Here is a 13,756-nt window from a genome sequence, read left to right as displayed (position 1 = left end):
GAGGGCTCTCAACTAAAACACTGATCCCAGCTACCTTAACCATCTTGGACAGGACATTTAAATCAGTGTGTTTCTACTACTAATAGAGAAATAGGCCATGTTTTTATAGTGTGTGAAAAGTTGTAAGGAAGAAAACATCAATCCTTGTTAAATGGGATATTAGCATTTAAGTACATATTCAACTATTTTAATCATGAAGGAAAACAAAGTAATCATATGAAACTTTATTTTTTCCAATTATAATCAATATACATTGCTTGCACTGTGATGACAATGCAAAAGCATATAACATCGATGAGAAAGCCTTTTAAGAGATATGAAATGATGATTAGTAATGCAAATTATACAACACCAAACAGACTCACACAATTGGCAGCCAGAAAATATAATAACATAGACTTGCTTAAAACGTCACTTAAGAACCACAAATTATTTTAAGTACAACATTTCAAATCAGAATTGACGCAGAAAAAGAAATTCAACCAAACACAATTCAAAAGAGTGAATTATATTGCTCGAGCAAACATTTACAGCATTGTAGCAGTGTATTAAATTTTACCCCTAAGTCAAATATAGCCACTCCCAAAGAGATAGAGAACAACTTTCAATCAATAAGCACACTTTTGTACATGTCGGCCCCATTCAGCGGCCCTCTGGTACAGCATACTGTCAGTATGGATTGGTAGGCTATAAGACATTGTGTGTTTTATTTAATATATTTTTATTAAATTAAATTAATATTTTGTAGATATTTTCTCTGTATACTGTGCTTTATTTTTATATACAAATACAATTTAGAGGGCGACTAAACTTTTCAGGAAAACGCTGCCTTGGAATGTTGACTGCAATAATGTGTGACATTAGCATATTACACAAGCCATCAGTGTGCCTCACAAGACAGCCTCTCACTAAAACTCAGCTGGGATAGGCTCCAGCTCATCATCCACTCGAATGAGTGCTACAGAAAATGATTGATTTTAAATTCCAAATATAATTGATGGGAATTTTTGCTTAGAAGGTCAAACAAATTGGAAGTTGACAAATGTCCCTGAATGGAAGGTGATCGACTTTTGAGGTTCTGCTGTAAATGCTGCTTGGTTTTGCCAGGTAGCAAAAACCAAAAACTTGGGTAGATTCACACAATACAAGTGACCTGAAGATGTCTTATCAGAGTTTAGGAGAGAACCTTTAAAGACAACATTAGTAATGTATTCTACGCATTGTAAAAGATTAGCCAGTCATCTGCAGTGTGAAGTGACTTCATTCTATTTTTGTTTTGTTTTGTTTTTTACATTTTCTTTGTTTGTAATTTAGCGTTAGAGCATCAAATGTTCTTATAACCCCTGCATTTAAGAATTACCTGTAAAAATTGAATGTAATGAGTCTAACACCGGCACCTATAACGAAACTGAAGGATTTTCTTTGGCCATTCAACGACAAATGCACTAGCGATAATGATATACCCCAAAAATTCCATTGGCACACTATTGACTATGATTGTACCCCTACTATATGGCGTGTGGCGAATGTCAATGTGTTCCTCAGGCCTGCAGTTTGCACAGTGAAATGGATGACACAGAGGAGAAAATCCAGAAAGCTGGATATACAGCCTCAGTGAATGGGAACACGAAAGAATAGAAGGGATAGGCTCTATCTGTTACATTGTAGAACGTAGCAGAGCCCGAGTCACAATCCACCAACACACCAACGCGTTTTGGATTGGTATGGTCGACAACAGTCTCGCTGCTGTTGTGCCAAGCTGACAGCTTGATGTTAAACCACTCCACACACCAAGACTTGGCGTTGCGGCCAAGTCGACTGGTGGGACCTTTGCGGTCAATGCTACCGTAAGCCAACCCAACGCCAGTGAAGTTGTTGTTATTAATCCGGACTTCCCAGTAGTGGCACCCATGCGTGAAACCCTGAGAGGCGAGCACCTGAGAGCAGACAGAGAAGCGTTCGGGGCAGTTGTTGTACTTTGCAGGATTAGGTTGGTCTGATACAGATGCCATGGTGAAGCCCTCAGTTAGTACGATGCGATTGTGTGCCGTCTTTGGATCAAAATGGAGTGCAGTGCCATCTGTTAGCACAGAAAAATGAAAGATAAGGTCTTTCAAATTACTGTATTCTTCTGTTGCATCTCAATTCATTCAAGAGTATCAAACACATTTTCATCATGAGCCACATTGTAGTTATGGTTTAGCCAAGAGGCCCGTTATGACTAAAAACCATATACAGTGGAGCAAAAAAGTATGTGAACCGTTTGGAATTTCTGCAGTGCTGCTGAGAGATACGAGTGACCCGACTACGGTTTCGCTTTGACTTGTGAGCTCTAACATCGTGTATGAGCGTTGCATGGTGTAACTGAACTAAACTCCCTTCTCAATAGCAGCACTTTGGCAAACAGTGAACAATTTGTCAAAAAAGAGGCTTCAAGATGTCGAATGCCACACCCAGTTGAGGTTTACCGTCACACTAAACAAAGACAATTACACCTTGTGTTTATTTAAAACAACCATAGCTTTGCCTTTCAGTCCACTAGCTGAATACATCCTTCCAATTTCTGTACCGCTTATCCTCACTAGGGTTGCGGGCGAGCTGGAGCCTATTCCAGCTATCTTTGGGCGAGAGGCGGGACCCTGAACTGGTCGCCAGCCAATCGCAGGGCACATATAGACAAATAACCATTCGCACTCACATTCACACCTACGGACAATTTAGAGTCTTCAAATAACCTACCACGCATGTTTTTGGGATGTGGGAGGAAACCGGAGTGCCCGGAGAAAACCCACGCAGGCATGGGGAGAACATGCAAAGTCCACACAGGCAGGGGATTTGAACCCCGGTCCTCAGAACTCTGCTAGTCCAGTCGGTCACCATGCCGCCCACTAACTTAACGTTAATGCTAATTAACATCTGTTGCTGCGCTTTGACCCTTTAAGCAACGGACTGAACACTGACAATATAACAGTACTCACATTCATATATGCTTTATCCTTTGCTTAGAATGACCAAGATTAATGTCGTACTGATGACTCACTATTCCAATACGTTTGAAAGGGTGTGTGTAAGTCACAATAGTTGAAATCACAATAAAAGGAACATTCAAGAGTCAATGCAGAGGCAAAGTGGACGGAATTAATCTTGTCGCAGGAACATAAAAATGGATGCATATAAGAATGCAGAGCTGACTTTAACTGGAACACGATCCACTGAAAAATATGACATCTCCGTGAGACCATATTATTAATATTATGCAGGGACACCAGGCAGCCAGCAAGACTTCACACTTTGATTTATCTGAGTGTTTTTCTGATTAAGTAAGTGCCATTGTTTTGATTATCAAAGGAATTCTAATGGGCTCAGCAATTAGCTGTATTCACTTTTTTTTTCTGAGGGAAAAAGAGGAGGTGTCTATTTGCGGACGACATAGGCAGACGACACGCCCTGGATTGATTGAGACATGTCCTCTATTGGAGTGGAGGCAACTATGTGAGGAAATACAGTAATAATAATAAAATTAAAATGGAAAATAAGGCGATAACGTACACATCAGAAGATGGTGTCTATTTTCAGCGATATGGTGTGAAGGACGGTCCATCGTTTCTAAAGCCAAAATGAAAAACACAGAGCTGCTGAAAGAAATCTGTCATCCTTTTACATGGTTTTAAGGTATGTATTCATGCAAACAAGGTGTACCTGTTTTTTCTTTGGGTTGAGAAGGTGTCTGAGTCAGGTGGGGTATGAGTTTTGCTTTCCCACCAGACCCCAGGAGGTTTTCCAGAGAACGAGACAAATTTTGTGTCCGTTCTTTGCTGTCGCGCAGGAATGGACTGGGCTTATTGGGTTTTTCTACAGAAAACATTATTGACAGCATTAGACAATCTGACTTTTGGTTATTAAAAATAATACAGTATTGTAATATTTTCTGACTGTGCGACGTCTTCTTGTCAGCTTTGACGTTGACTGCCTTCGCCGCTGGGGGATGGTCCTTTATGGGATGTCTTGTCAGGATTTTCTCCTCCTCTAACAAAGACAAATATTTTATTCTTGAACACTATGTTGTCATTAATTGTCATATGTGTGTGTGTGTGTGTGTGTGTATATATATATATATATATATATACATGTTTTTAATGTTCAAACTGATCAACTTGATTGTTTTTAGCAAATAATCATTAACTTATAATTTTATGGCTGCAACACGTTCCAAAAAAGCTGGGACAGGGTGAGTTTACCAATGTGTTACATCACCATTTCTTTTAACAACATTCAATAAACGTTTGGGAACTGAGGACACTAATTGTTGAAGCTTTGTAGGTGGAATTCTTTCTCATTCTCGCTTGATGTACAGCTTCAGCTGTTCAACAGTCCGGGGTCTCCGTTTTTTTTTTACGCTTCATAATGCGCCACACATTTTCAATGGGAGACAGTCTAGTAGCCGCACTCTTTTACTACGAAGCCACGCTGTTGTAACACGTGCAGAATGTGGTTTGGCATTGTGTTGCTGAAATAAGCAGGGGCGTCCATGAAAAAGACGTTGCTTGGATGGCAGCATATGTTTCTCCAAAACCTGTATGTACCTTTCTGCATTAATGGTGCCTACACAGATGTGTAAGTTACCCATGCCATTGGTACTAACAAAGCCCCCTGCCATCACAGATGCTGACTTTTGAACTTTGCATCCATAACAGTCCGGATAGTTCTTTGTCTCTTTGGCCTGGAGGACACGACGTTCACAATTTCCAAAAACAATTTGAAATGTGGACTCGTTGGACCACAGAACACTATTCCAGTTTGCATCAGTCCATCTTAGATGAGCTCTGGCCCAGAGGAGCCGGCGGCGTTTCTGGGTTTTGTTGATAAATGGCTTTTGCTTTGCATAGTAGAGTTTCAAGTTGCACTTACAGATGTAGCGCCCAACTGTACTGACGTTGGTTTTCTGAAGTGTTCCTGAGCCCATGTGGTGACATCCTTTACACATTGATGTCGGTTTTTGATGCAGTGCCGCCTGATGGTTCGAAGGTCACGGGCATTCAATGTTGGTTTTCGGACTTGCCGCTTACACGCAGTGATTTCTCCTGATTCTCTGAACCTTTTGGATGATATTATGGACCGTAGATGATGAAATCCCTAAATTCCTTGCAATTGTACGTTGAGGAACATTGCCCTTAACTGTTCGACTATTTTCCCACGCACTTGTTCACAAAGAGGTGAACCTCGCCCATCTTTGTTTGTGAATGACTGAGCAATTCAGGGAAGCTCCTTTTATACCCAATCAAGACACCCACCTGTTCCCAATTAGCCTGTTCACCTGTGGGATGTTCCAGGTGTTTGAGGAGCATTCCTCAACTTTCTCAGTCTTTTTTGCCACCTGTCCCAGATTTTTGGGAACATGTTGCAGCCATAAAATTCTAAGTTAATGATTATTTGCTAAACACAATAAAGTTAATCAGTTTGAGCATTAAATATCTTGCCTTTGTAGTGTATGCAATTAAATATAGGTTGAACATGATTTGCAAATGATTGTATTCTGTTTTTATTTATGTTATATATATATATTTCCCACATTTTGTTACGTTAGTCCCGAGTTCCAGAATTTGTTCAATTATTTAAATGACTCAAAGACAAAGTAAAAAACTTTTTGAAATGTTTGCAGACTTAATACAAATAAACCACCACAATGCTTCACTGAAGGTATGGTGTTCTTTTGGTTATAATCCATGTATCAAATGTGGCAAACATACTGTTTGGAATTGTCCCGAAAGTTCATCTTTGGTTTCATTAGACCATAACAGATTTTCCCACGGGTTTTTGTTTTGGTCCGATGAAATAGGCAAATGCTCCCACTGAAAATGTTACCTGTTTTAATTAATGGTAGTCTGGCATCAATAGGCTGATTCAGGATCTCACACATCTGTTTCTTCAGATTAACAGGAAACTCCTCGGTTGCTATCAACATTTTGGAGTCCAAGTTGATTCGAGGGGAGTAAGGATCAAAGGTTGCAGCTTTGGGCAGGTTAAATGAAGCCTGTGAGGAAGGAAGCACAGCTGATAATGAAATGGATAATTGTTGATGCAAGAAGAGATATGAATGTGGATACAAAATTGGTAACTATGATTAAAAAAAAAAACAAAGTATAAAATCCAGGGAACCAACACTCAATACATTTACGTACACGCACACACAGTGTTACCAATATATTCTCTCAATGTGCTGGGCGTAATTGGGCCAGCCTGCATGCACCTCCTCAACACTACTCCAGTAGATGTCAAAAAGTACTCATAATGTGTGTGCAGAAATGTTGTTAATTATCAAACTGATGTGCATCGGTCATTCTTCCTCCTGTAACTTAGGTTAAATGGAATACTGGAGTTTTTGTGGACGCTCTTCTCATTACTCCAAATATTTCATTAGGGAAAGAGGGTAGAGGCACAGTGGATTGCATTTTGTTTCGTTTGTTTGTTGGCATTATTGTGCATTTGTCATAGATGAACACAATAAAGTTACATAATTTATTTTGATTCAAATCTGTTTTAGTTTTTGATATGTTTTGCTTTATTTGCTGAGGCGTCTATTTAAAAACTGACATGTCCCATCAGTCTAGACCGGCGAGCGCCCCTTCCCTTTCTGTTGCAGTCGTTAGCAACTATGTTACCAGTCTCCTCGAGCAAATTTACACTTCCCCTTCCCCAAAATGGCCAAAAGAATGATGGAAAATGCTTAACTTCCAAGACAGGTGGGAGGCAGATTGTCTGTTCACTAAAGTAAAAGACAGACCTGTTTGTCGTGGGCGGAGCAACGTGGCTGTAACAAAGAATATAACATAATTGAATGTTTATTTTTTTTAATGCCCTTTAACAACTCCTAGGCAGGGACTGTTAATAGCTTGAAGTTTGGATTTTTACTGAAGGACATTCTTATTTTTGGGGGTTGTTTTGTTGTTGGCCTTTGAAAAAAGATTGACATCAAATGGAAAGGTAGTTGGAGATTGATAAATAGAAGATGAAGACACAGAAGAATTCATATTATCTATTTAAATTCAAAACAACAAACAAATACCACTGATGTCCTTTCTAGCAAATTTGATTTGCCGTGTTTATAATATTAAAGTTTGTTTATTCCAGATTCAGTGTGTAAGCAAAATTTAACTTTTTTGTCATATGATAAACTTTAACGCTACATTTCTGCAGAGAAGGGAAGGGCACATCGCAGTGATTTTTTATTAAATATTGAGTTTGGCCCCCGCCATTGTCCCAATTTTTTATTTTGGCCCACCGTGAATTTGAGTTTGACACCCAGTGTCACTCAGTGGGATAATTAAAAAAATATAATAATGATGATGATGATAATCATAACAATAATAATGATGCAATCAATGAATTAATTTCTACAATGATTCCTGAGTGTCCGCGGAGCTCAGAATATGTCTGCAGAGCGGTCTGCCAAACTGGCAAACAGGCAGCAAGCCTTGCGCTTGCACAAAAATCAGGATACGCCAGCATTTGTGTTCCGCCGCAGAACCCTAAAAAATAGAACCCTAAGTCCAATGGTCAATTTTAATCATTTTATTTTCTGTATTGCATTTAAATCCAGTGATTAAGCTAGATGAGGCATTATGAAAACATTATGCTACATTATGTAACAGTATAACTACTGCATCATAAACTGCTCACAATGTTGCTACACACCTTGAAAATACAACAACACTCAGGATTTCTTTTTTTTTTTTCCTTCCCATTTGCTGTTGTGATTTTTTATTTGCTGTTGTGTTTAGTTATTTGTTGTTGTTGTTGTTTTTTTTCCATTTGCTGTTATGTTTAGTTATTTGTCGTTGTGATTAGTTACAATATTTCTTGTGTTTTTTGATTTGCTGTTGTGTTTGGTTAATAGTCGTTGTGATTAGTTGTTTGCTGTTGTCTTTTTTAACTTGCCGTCGTGTTTACTTATTTGCTGTTGTGTTTTGTACCTCAGGGTCACCATATAATACAGTATCAACATACTGTATATCTAAATTGAGTGGTTCAAAAGGAAAAAGGAAGATTAAAAAAATAAATCAACAAAGCTGATGTTTTTGCCTGACCAATTGGATAATTTGGGCTTATTTTACCAGTCAAAATTCCATGTTTGCAATATTTTCAGTTTCACGTAAGCAGCAAGATGTCGAGAATCATCAGTGTGCTGAATGAGAGGAAACAACAGTTATCTTACCTGCAGAAAGGCCATTGTTTGTGACTGACCAAGTAGTCTCTGGATGTCCACTTTAGCCTCGCTCAAGCTATGAATATTGTCAGAAAACCTTTTCATGATAACCCTGAGCTTGGTCTGAGAAGACTCCAGCTCTTGGTCCACCACGTTCATAGCGGTACGCTCCTCAGTGGTCAGCATGTCTCGAATCTGTCGATACTGATGAGCCATAGCCAATTTCTTGGCGGTGGCACTGCCCTGGAATATGAACACAAAAGGATCCACAACCCAATATTATATATGTCAGTATTTTCTTTACAAATGTCCTTTTAGTACTAGCGAGTTAAATACACATCTGACAGCTGAACAAACACTAGCTAAGGCGTCACATGATGCAGTGATGTCACTGGGCTAATGGATTATACATTTTGGAGATGATTCCACCCCCTCAAAAAAAGGCAATCAGCATTAAGATGTTTTAAAGAAAGAAGGATTTTTGGTAAATACATTTGTTACCTATTTCCATATACACAACTAAAAAGATTAACATTTTTTTTTCCCCCAATGTACAGTACACAACTATACCTTGAGCTAATTTGATGCTAATTTGATGCATAAGACCTCCAAACCTGGCATGACACCACTTTAGCCTATCATATGATGATGACACTTGTGGTGCAAACACACAGTATCACAGAAAAACAGTAGATTTTGATGACATTACACTTCAGAATCAGAATCATCTTTATTTTCCAAGTATGTCAAAAACACACATGTTTTTGCCTGACCAATTGGATAATTTGGGCTTATTTTACCTGGCTTATTAGACACTTTAATGCTATTAAAGTGTCTCCGAGACACTTTAATAGCATTTGTTAGAAACCAGGCAAAATTGGTAAATACTTTTCATGATTTGGTGGGATTTCGCAAGTACCATATTCAGGGCATCATATTCAAGATTAGAGAATATTTGCAACAACAATATATATATATATATATATATATATATATATATATATATATATATATATATATATCAGTTTGAACATTCACCATCTTTTATTTCTAGTGTATTCAATTGAATATAGGTTGGAAAGGATTTGCAAATCATTGTATTCTGTTTTTATTTACATTTTACACAACACCCCAACAACTTCATTGGAATTAGGGTTTTTAACTTGTCTTTGAAGCCATGTTCTACTCCTAGGACTAGTACACAATAAAAATGCATGGTTACCTTCAGGGTTTGCTGCATGTCTCTCATTTGAAATAGCACGGCCTCGTTCTGTTTAACCTTCTTGTCAACGAAACCCAACTTCTGTCTCAAGTTGCACTGAAAGACAATACAACAGATGCATTTAAAGTCCAATCCTGGAATGGTTGCCAGTCAATCGGAGCGAGTCATACAGACAGACAACAATGTACTCACATTCACACAAATAGACAATTTACTGTAGAGACTTCGATGAACCTAACATGAATGTTTTTGGATTGTGGGCAGAACCCCATGGAAGCACACGGAGAACATGCAAACTCCACACAGGAAGCCAGAACCTCAGAACTGTGAGGAGGCAGACGTGCTGCCGGCCCACAAACTATTTGAGACTGCACTTCGAATTCATCGACTAATCAATGACTGAAGAACATACCAGGTAATTGCTTCTGACCGACATACGACTGTGATTCTGTGCGTTGTTCACTGAGCACCTGATGTCCTCCTACGTGTAGTTACAGACCTCTTGGTTGGTCCTTTGCTGCTCGGGTGGGATGAAGTCGCAGGTTTTGTGCACTTGCTGGAGGCAGAGGGTGCAGATGAGGCGGTCGTGCTCGGTGCAGAAGAGCTCCATGAGCTTGTGGTGATCCGGGCAGATGCGCTCCAACAGGTCGCTGAGGGGCTCGGTCAGCTGGTGGACGCGGAACACCGGGTTGTCGCGGTGCGGCCGCAGGTGCTGGTCGCAATAGGAGGCCATGCAGGTCAGGCACGTCTTGACCGCCTTTGCTTCCATACACGTATCGCAGCGTATGGCTTCACCTGCGGCCGCTTTGCTCGGCGCCATTCCGGAAGCGGACGCATCCGCCTCGCCCTTGGTCGACCGCAGTTTAAAGGTCTCGACCACGGCGCTGAGGACAGTGTTTTTCTTCAGTTCCGGCTTGGTGGGGTAGTGGGTCCGACATTGCGGACAGCTGTAGGTTTCCGTCCAAGTGGAGAGGAGGCACTCCTGGCAGAAGTTGTGGCCACAAGGGATTGTCACCGGGCTGTCGAAAGTACACAGGCAGATACAGCAGGTAAGCTCGTCGCTCAGGCTGAGCAGAGACAGCTCGGAGTCGTCCACGTCCGCCATCTTGCTTCAACATGAGGCTGACGGGACAAAGCGAAACTTAACTCCAATTTTCACCAAAACGAAAGCAAAGCTGAGCCTTTCGTCACATGACTGTGGCGGTTGGCAACAAAACTTAAAAGTGCATTACCGCCACCTACTGTTAGAAAGTGTGTCTCAGCTATGCGACTAATTTATGAGTCCCAATAAATAAATACAAAAAATATTTCAAAACAATCTCTACCCTATATCCTCATAATAATTGTCCTCATATTCTTTTCTGAACTCATACGTTCCCATTTTTTTAGTTGACTGTTCAAACCAGTGTATCCAGATAACTCTTGATATTACTACTTCTCCTTTTCTTTCACTTCTTATCCCTTTCTTGTTAAAACAAGTATCCACCCATCCTGCTGCTATCGCGATAAACCGAATTCTTTCCTTTTTAGGTTTTAAATCAGCCGTTGCATTTATTACTCCCGCCACAAAAGTCAAGTTTTTTTCTTTTCTACCCACACCACCTTACCAAGCTTTCCTTTTGCTGCTACTTCCTTCTTATTGCATCCTGCCCCCTCATTGCACTCTTCTTTCTCTCATTTTTAACTCTTCCGCATAAGAAATGTTTCCTTTATTTATATATATATATATATATAAAATGTTTATAATGTTTATTTCGTCACGGTGGCTGGACACAGCGCCATACTGGCTGGTAATGTCGGATGCTGGATTTCCCCCCACCAGTACCCAGAACAATCGGTGTTACGGCCGCAACAAGTCAGCGTTAAGTGATTTCCGTAACAAAATACGGACGTTACGTCACATTTGACAGCTCTTTTACTACCGTGTGAAGGCGAATAATTTGTAAGATGGCATGTGATGTAAAAAAATGCCTAGGTTAGAGATCATTCTGAAAGAAGTATTACTGAGACACTCTTGCCTCGTCTCATCAATTTGTTTGTATTCAGTTCCCTGCTTTCTTTTAGTCGGTGTGTGATCATTGTTGCTCATGTTATATGTTTTCTATCATGGTGAGTTTATCACCAGTGTTTTTTATTTTATTTATTATTACTTTGAACCTTGTTGTTTGTGACTTTGTTTATTTATTGTTTTTTGGCATGCCTTTTTTGCCATTTTGTGTTTTGGCAATAAATCTTTTTTGAGATTCATCATGCCTTACCTCGCTGTTTCTTTCCCTGTGCTGGGGCCCTACACTTAATCCACCATCACCACAAAACTGTGACACAATAATACATCATTGATAACACTTTAGGAGAAACCGAGGGTGCTCTACAAAATTTGTCAACGTAAATGCCCTGGAAAGTATTAGTCTGTGTTAGAGGGGTGCAAGGGCATCACATCTGGGGGATTCAACACGCACATTGTTCTCTGTGAAAGGGTTTAAAAACTCAAGTTTTCCCACTGTTAATGCACAAACGTTGTTTTTTTTTAAAAACCTTATTCTACTGCAACGACTGGTATGCTACGCCATCAATACGAACACCATACATATTTTGAGGGGTCAGCAACTTTAAATGGTTACAGTCGTTGCAGTACAACCACACTTTTGGACACATTGCTTTGTCTCTGCGGGCGGGCGGGCGAACGGAGTGTGCCACACTCAAGCAGGCTTAATAGGTGTCCCTCTCCTTCCTCTGATTCCTTCATTGACAGTCGCTAGATAAGGTAACTTATATTAAGACCACGAGGACACGACGACACAGAAGATTAGCTTTAGGTTATCCTTGATGAATCTCCTACTCTGATCACTATGGATGTCGCTGACATCACAATTGAACCTTCTGAGTGGGTGAGGCAAGACTCAGACGAGAACAAGGCCTCTTTTTGGGCATTGTGCTTGGCACGCATTGGAGGATACATCCAGACCAACTGCTGCACTGAACTGATTCAGCTTTTGAAGCTTGCGGGACCTGTGGTAAGAAGACAAGATGTAATGAATGACGAGGTTTCATTTGTCCTTAATTGCATGTGTGTAGATGCCTTTATCAACAGGCTGGTGTGCCATATGTACAGTGTTAGTTAGCATTGAAAGAACATTTGGAATGGTAGAGAATGTTTTAAAATCGCAACAAGTGATGGCACTGAAAAAGCTTGAATTGAAAAATAAAATACAAGTGGCAGCTTTTATTTAATTTAGTCTTCCATTTTTCAGTTTTAAATTCCTCAGCGCTGGCACGATGGGCGGCTGGTTAGCACATCTGCCTCACAGTTCTGGGGACCGAGGTTAAAGTCCCGGCAAGGCCTGTGTGGAGTTTGCATGTTCCCCCCGTGCCTGGGTGGGTTTTCTCCGGGCACTCCAGTTTCCTCCCACATCCCAAAAACATGCGTGGTAGGTTGATTGAGGACTCTACATTGCCCGTAGGTATGAATGTGAGTGTGAATGGTTGTTTGTTTATGTGTGCCCTGCGATTGGCTGGCGACCGGTGTACCCTGCCTCTCGCCCGGAGATAGCTGGGATAGGCTCCAGCACGCCCGCGACCCTTGTGGGACTAAGCGGAACGGAAGATGAATGAATGAATATGTAAAGAAGGCAATCCATCAATCAGGCATCTGAGACATCAAGATGCTAACTAAAGATCATGATGATGACTCTGATGTGTCCTAGACTGGTCATAAAAAAAGGCCATTTTAAAATGTGCAGTTATTCCACACAACATAATGAAACGGCTGGAGTGAGCTGGAGCCTATCCCAGTTGAGTTTGGTACCTGTAGATCAACAACCAAATTCACACTTATGTGTAATTTAGAGTCTCCATTTCAACAGTGCTATGCGAAAGTATTTGCCCACTTCTCAAATTCTAGTTTTTTTTCATTTTTATTTTTTTGCAGTTTCCCCACTCTAACGTTTAAGGTAATCAAACAAATGTAAATATCAGACAAAGATAACTAAAGTAAATGTAAAATTCAATCAAATTTAAAATGATTTTATTTATGAAGAACAAAAACATTGTTACATGGTCCTGTGTGAAAAAGTAATTGCTCCCCTTGTTAAATTATGAATTAACTGTGGCTGATCACCTTTTTTGGAAAGCTGATTTCATTTTCACTAACCACACCCAAGTCTGATTACCTCTAGACCGTTTCAATCAAGAAATCACTTAAATGGAACCTGTCAGAATAAATGAAGACAGCCAAAAGATCTCAAAAAGCTGCAAAAAAATACCACGATCCAAAGAAATTCCAGAAGAGTTGAGAAATAAAGTAATAGACATCTATCAGTCCGGAAAGGGTT

The 13,756-nt window shown here is 40.1% G+C and overlaps 1 protein-coding gene across 1 annotated transcript; it reads right to left on the bottom strand.

The window, feature by feature from the left end:
- Positions 1–209: 209 nt before the first annotated feature.
- trim25 (tripartite motif containing 25) lies at positions 210–11,079 on the bottom strand. Its single transcript, XM_061770048.1, has 8 exons — positions 9,925–11,079; positions 9,426–9,521; positions 8,213–8,446; positions 5,863–6,031; positions 3,934–4,026; positions 3,700–3,852; positions 3,550–3,606; positions 210–2,080 (listed from the first exon to the last, which is right to left on the bottom strand). The coding sequence occupies exons 1-8, from the start codon at positions 10,528–10,530 to the stop codon at positions 1,542–1,544; spliced, it is 1,947 nt and encodes a 648-aa protein (XP_061626032.1). The 5' UTR covers positions 10,531–11,079; the 3' UTR covers positions 210–1,541.
- Between the last annotated feature and the right edge of the window lie 2,677 nt (positions 11,080–13,756).

This window comes from Phyllopteryx taeniolatus, chromosome 4 (genome assembly GCF_024500385.1).
Source record: "Phyllopteryx taeniolatus isolate TA_2022b chromosome 4, UOR_Ptae_1.2, whole genome shotgun sequence".
Classification (NCBI taxonomy): domain Eukaryota; kingdom Metazoa; phylum Chordata; class Actinopteri; order Syngnathiformes; family Syngnathidae; genus Phyllopteryx; species Phyllopteryx taeniolatus.
Note: the sequence above shows the minus strand (reverse complement) of the source record. Positions and strands in the feature narration are given on the sequence as shown.

What these genes read in the sequence shown, in the direction of transcription:
- trim25 (XM_061770048.1), bottom strand. Translation starts at nt 10,530, where the DNA reads ATGGCGGACGTGGACGACTCCGAGCTGTCTCTGCTCAGCCTGAGCGAC. An exon ending in AAACAATGGCCTTTCTGCAG is followed by an intron (nt 6,032 to 8,212) that starts GTAAGATAACTG and finishes CCTTCCTCACAG; the next exon opens with GCTTCATTTAACCTGCCCAA. An exon ending in TGACAAGAAGACGTCGCACA is followed by an intron (nt 3,853 to 3,933) that starts GTCAGAAAATAT and finishes TGTTTTCTGTAG; the next exon opens with AAAAACCCAATAAGCCCAGT.